The sequence below is a fragment of the Eutrigla gurnardus genome, assembly GCF_963514095.1.
Source record: "Eutrigla gurnardus genome assembly, chromosome: 14".
Classification (NCBI taxonomy): domain Eukaryota; kingdom Metazoa; phylum Chordata; class Actinopteri; order Perciformes; family Triglidae; genus Eutrigla; species Eutrigla gurnardus.
The window spans coordinates 3,701,737-3,707,780 of NC_139937.1; the positions used below are offsets into that span (position 1 = coordinate 3,701,737).

General features: G+C 44.3%; 1 protein-coding gene across 2 annotated transcripts; it reads left to right on the forward strand.

Moving 5' to 3' along the window:
• Positions 1-600: 600 nt before the first annotated feature.
• On the forward strand, positions 601-6,044 carry flad1 (flavin adenine dinucleotide synthetase 1). 2 transcript variants are annotated; one of them, XM_084027128.1, is made up of 11 exons: positions 601-845; positions 1,184-1,277; positions 1,481-1,649; positions 2,033-2,410; positions 2,888-3,001; positions 3,079-3,346; positions 3,675-3,822; positions 4,176-4,274; positions 4,484-4,673; positions 5,602-5,675; positions 5,755-6,044. In XM_084027128.1, the coding sequence occupies exons 2-11, from the start codon at positions 1,270-1,272 to the stop codon at positions 5,888-5,890; spliced, it is 1,584 nt and encodes a 527-aa protein (XP_083883254.1). In that variant the 5' UTR covers positions 601-845; positions 1,184-1,269; the 3' UTR covers positions 5,891-6,044. The 2 variants fall into 2 exon arrangements, with proteins under 2 accessions (XP_083883254.1, XP_083883255.1); XM_084027129.1 differs by having other exon boundaries at positions 742-763.

The following is a 6,044-nucleotide window of genomic DNA, read 5'->3' on the forward strand; positions in this document are numbered from 1 at the left end:
AAGACAAAACGATTCAAACCATACAGCTTGTTTGTAACAGTCACTAGTTAGTTACTTTAGTCTCCACATTGCCATCAGTACAGTTTTAATACAGATACCAACAAGGTAAACAGCAGACCCACTGTGACTTACAATAAGTACGCAGGTTCTCATATATATATATATTATATATATTATTTCATTGTTTGAAAGGACTGTTTGGTACTGTGAGTTTCTTGGCATGATTAAGCGGAGCCAGACTCGCCAACATGCGCCACCTATAGACGAGAAAACGACCAGCAGCATGTAGTTTAGGTGGCGGTGCTGGTTTCATCGGCTGTTCGCTCCTCCGGCCAGCAGAGGCGCCCGAGTTACAGTCATGTATTTTGCTCTTTGTAGAAGAGAAGAAGTCTTAGCAGCTGTTAGTGCCGGCTAGCACCCTGCTATCCGACATCTACGGTGAAGGCAACGAGCCAACGAGCAGATAGACGAGTTGTCCTTACCGTTCGTGTAGCTATCAGCCTACACATTGTATTTACTTTGTCCAAACGACATATGCTCCGTGTCGTATTTCTAATTCTAGCTCACCTGGACCGTTCAGTTACTTCCGTGTACATAAAAGGATGACTGAACCCGCGCGAACCTGATTGGCTCTTGGATCCCTGGGAACCCCGTTCTTATTTGTGATTGGACCGCCAGCGCTAGACGTTGTGAGCTACATGAAGCCGCAAACGGTTGGTTACGTAACGAGGTCATATGTGGCTCAGGAGTAAGTCACCTCCGTGTGGGTACCAACTAGAGAAATCATCTATTGTGTCTCCGTCGCTGTGTGTGGTAGTGGAGAGGAAGCAGTGAACAGCAGAACGGTGGGACATAAGCTAGCATGCATGTGTACTGAGATGCTAGTGCTTGCTTGTTGCTAAGTGCCTCTAACTACGTGTTAAGTAACCATAACGTTAGCGAGGAGCTTGCCAAATGTGCAGTAAGCTAGTAGTCGTAGTTTTTATGAATGAGCATGATGTTAAGTTCACTATTTATATCTTGATAAGCCTTCTCTGCATTTCACCGCCAGTCAAGAAGTCGTTGGTAGTTGATCCACTGTCTGTCTGTGCTGCCGAAGTGCTCAAGTTGCTCACGGTTTCTTCTTCTGTCGCCTTTCTTTCTTTTCTTTCTCCAATCTGCCTCTTCACGCATCTCCCCCAAGACGCCCCCTGCTAGGAGAAAAGTTATGAAGGAGAGGGAGGCCTGAACTGTAATGAAACTTTGTGGAAAAGTCCGTATGGAGGCTCCATGTTGACGTAAGATTCAGAACGGACTGTACTTATAGCATCATGGGTCATCACACAAGGCGTGCATGGAGATCACACTTGTAAAGAAAATTTAAACTTGTATCGTGTATCAAGCTGGAGTTGCTATTCTCCAGGGAGATTTGTGGCTTTATCCAGAGAGCACAGCGAGCAAAACATACATGCATGATGGTTTCCTCTTTTTTGTCTTCTAGCCTTGCTTTCCCCAAACTCAGTAGAGCAGTGGTGCGTGTGAGGAAAGTGGCGGCTCAACTCTCCAAAGCAACCATGTCCACGAGCGACCACGGCTCTAGTCCGTCCTCTGCAGCCAACAGGGATACTCCCACGGCAGCCATCCTCATCATTGGAGATGAGATACTCAAGGTGATAAACTTTTCCACTAAATCTGTGCACTTGACAGTTTGATTATACATTCTAACATGATCCTAAGTTCATCAGTATGCCTCAGCTCTCTGAACCGCTATGCAGTTCAGTATATATATGATTCCCCCCAGGAAAAAAAAACCCTGTGATGGTTATTTGGCTCGGCATTCAAATGATCACCACTCATTTTTGACTTGACACGAAGGCTTTGCTTTTATCCAATGTCACGTCTCAGCCTCAAAACATGCTCACTGCGAGTCAGTGAATTTCATCGAACCAGACCTTGGACTCATTGTTAAGCCTTTGAACGTGGTGTTCATTTGAGAGTGGATGACATCATCCCTATTTCAACTGAGTGTCTCTTCTCGTCCTTTGTCTCCCAGGGTCACACGCTGGACACAAACAGTGCCTTTCTGACACGGGCGCTGAGGAAACTTGGGGTGTCTGTGCAGCGGATAACGGTGATCCCAGATGTACAGGAGGTCATTTCCAAAGAGGTGGCCCTCCTATCTCCCCAGTATACACACGTCATCACTTCAGGAGGCATAGGCCCCACCCATGACGACGTCACCTTTGAGAGCGTTGCTTTGGCATTCCAAGAGGAGTTATATCCTCACCCGGAGCTCGCCCAGTTAGTCGAGAAATTCTTTGGGGTGGCGGATAAGAACAAGGCTGCTATGAAGCTGGCCATGGTGCCTCGCTCAGCCAGCCTCAACTACGGAACTGACCCTCAGACTGGAAAGCTGCTCCGCTACCCACTGGTGAGTGACTGCAGCATGGAGAGGCGATTAGTTTATTTAAATGTTGCATCATGTTGTCATAAAACACTAAAGTAGATATAAATGACCAGTACCTACTGTATAACTGTACTGTACTGTATAAATCTGATGTCCCACCGCTCTGCAGTGTATTACCTTGTTCAACAACATTTGTTTAGCTGAGACGACTTTCAGGAAGATGTTCACTCACAGTCACATAATGCTCTCTCTGTTCTATCCGGTTCTGGGCTTATTTCAGACGACTGATTGCAGCACAAACTGCTTAGCAGAGACTGCAGGACTGAAACGTTGGCACAATTATATTGAACATTTACAGAAATCAGCAGTGCAAGGAATACACGCCTGCAACTATGTGTTGCAGTTAGCTGTTATATAGATGGATGGATAGATTGATTGATTGATTGATTGATTGATAGAAAGATTCTTTCAGTATCTGATGTATCCACTATCTTCTCCCAGGTCAGTGTTCATAACGTGTATATCTTTCCTGGGATTCCCTCTCTGATGGAGCGGGCCTTCAGTGGGCTGGAGCACCTCTTTGCTGGTTCAGGGACTACTTTTCACACTCGTGAGGTCAGACCATGACCATAGCTATCATTTGCAAATCCACTGGAATACTGTGTATTGCTGACACAAGATCCTTGCATTAGGTGTTTGTGGATGCAGATGAAGCAGAGATCGCCCCTGTGCTGACCAGCCTGCAGGCCGTTTGGGGCCGGAAGGTGGCTCTTGGCTCCTATCCTGACTGGTTGAGCAACTATCACCGAGTCCGGCTGGTCCTGGACTCGGATAGCCAGGAGGAGGTGGACAAAGCCCGGGCGCAGCTGCTGGACGAGCTGCCCAAGGGTAGCGTGGTACCGTTGGTCACCGACGCCGTGTCCATCGCCACTGCTGAGGTGTACACACTGGCCAACACCGGTGAGGGGGAGACGGAGGGTAGTGGGAGGTGGTAGTTCAACTTTAAAGTCAACTTTATATAAAGTGAATATTGCAGAGAACGCTTATCTTTTACACAGGCATTGGGACCAATAAAGGAGGCAGAAAGATTAAAGTAATTATTGCTGTAAAATTATAGTGAGTTTAAAAAAAAGAATACAACCGGCATGAGACTGAACAGAGAGTAGAATCAAGATTATTTGTGCTGTGAATTTGACAATATGATGAGGGATGCGTTCAATTATAATCAACAAAATTTGACTACATTGATTGTAAAACGTTCTCCGGCTGTTGATTTCATGTTCCACAGGCACACCGCTGGGTGAGAAGGTTATGTCTGCTCTCAAAACGATAGAGGCTGCACTGGATCAGTATTCCACAGCGGAAGTCTGCATCGGCTTCAACGGAGGCAAAGACTGCACGGCGCTGCTCCATCTCTACTATGCAGCAGTGAAACGGTAACGGGAGGGGAGAGGGTGGGTGAGACAATTAGAACATTTAAGGGTTTGGGTGATTTAATCAGGACAAAACAAATGACCTGAGAGAAGAGATGAAAGAGGGAGTCAAATTAAAAACGTAATGGTACCACAACTGCACAGTGGGCCATCGCTTTAAGAAGTAAATTAAGAAGAAAGGGAGCAGCAATTAGACTGAGACAGACTGCTGTTTGGACTTTTCTTGACCTGTATTGGACAGACAGTGGGAGATAGTGATGAGGGTAAACAGCCAATCTTTTTGCTGTGCCCCTGTTGTTTGACTTTTATTTATTTATTTTTTAAATCTTTAATTTCTCTCCTTCTGCCCCTCTCAGGCGATATCCAGAGGGTAAAGACCATGTGAAAGCCCTGTATATCCGTATTGTGTCTCCGTTCCCAGAAATGGAGAGATTCCTTCAGGATACCATTAAAAGGTGAATCACCAGTCCGGCCTATTGGATACTGTCCAATAGTGATACTACACATTCCAGCTGATTGCTTTTTGCAGATTACTTTTTTATATATTTAACTTAACAGCAGCAGCTGTGACCAGCCCAATAATCGTGCATCACGGTTCTCTTACGTGTCCTAATCCCCCGTGTTTCAGTAAGGCAACTTATTATTTGGCATGTGTCTCCTGTAGATATGACCTGGAGATATTCTCTGTGGAGGGCAGTATACGGCAGGCACTGATTGAGGTGCATGAGAGGAGACCGGAGCTGAAAGCTGTCTTGATGGGGACCAGGAGGAGTGACCCCTACTCGCACACGCTCACAGCCATGTGTCCCACTGACCCCGGCTGGCCCGACTACATGAGGGTCAACCCATTACTAGTGAGACACACGTGCATCACATAGATATACTGTTATTATGTCTGTTTTTCCTTTCTTTGGTGGTACAACGTCCTATCAAAACAAAATCAACCAATGAAGTGAAAAATAAATGTAACCTTAATCTTAAGAGGGCTTTTAGACAATTATAAATAATATAATAATACAAATAAAAACCAAGTGGTCATTCAGTGTCCCTATGTTTTTAAATTTAGCGTGTATGTGTATATATATATATATATATATATATATATATATATATATATATATATATATATATATATATATAGTGCTGCAGGAAAAAACTGCCTTTTGACTGAGAATACAAATGTGTTTTCACTGTTCCAGTCAGGCAATTTCCTCTTGTTACACTTAATGTTATGTGTCATCTTGACTGAAGTGCAGATCTTCAAGGTGCGAACGAAATATCACAGCACCTGCACAGTTTAATGCAATTCAACAGCCCTGCGTAATGGCTTGAAAAGACATTATGAATCCCACTCTCACACACAAATACCAATTACACCTGTACAATATAATGGTATTCGATATAATCCCAAAACAAATTGGCGTTGCAAGTCAGCAACTCTGTGAAAAAATCAACAAATATTGAAAAAGCTTCTCATGATGGAAGTTATTGCAGGATTGAATTTCACTTTTATGACTCTTACTATCGCTCTTTCATCTGCTCACGTTTATTGAAGAATAAATGTTTTGCATTATTTCAGATTAGCTAATCTATTTTAAAATGGACAAATACTCCTGGCTATTAGTAATCCTACTGTGGCAGCTGCAGTGGTACTTTTGATGCATACAGGACGTTGATATGGTGTATCTCAGTGGGAGCCACACAAGATGAGTTCCCCTACATTGAACTTATCATGAATCAATTACAAACCAATGAAATGTGATGTCATCCAACACTCTACAGGACTGGACGTATCATGACATCTGGTCGTTCCTGAGGACGTTATATGTGCCTTACTGTATTCTCTATGATAAAGGGTAAGAATGCCATTCCATCTTTAACACTGTCTGTTCACAACACCAAGGCTGAAGTCGGAACACGTCTGTCCCCCCGCAGGTACACGTCGCTGGGCAGCATGGACAACACCTTCCGAAACACTTCCCTCCAGACGGTGGATGGGAGCGGGGTGACGCGATACAAGGCGGCCTACCTCCTGGAGAATGAAGAAGAGGAGAGAAACTCCCGCGCTTGATTGGATTTATTTTTATGATCACGTCTCCATGTGAATATTTCTGGAATATCTGCAGGATGAGATTGTGGAGGAAGTCTGTGAGTGTACCATTGGTTTATAGACGAAGTAATGGCTCTCTGTTCTGTTGAATAAAACATCAATCTCTGTCATCTTT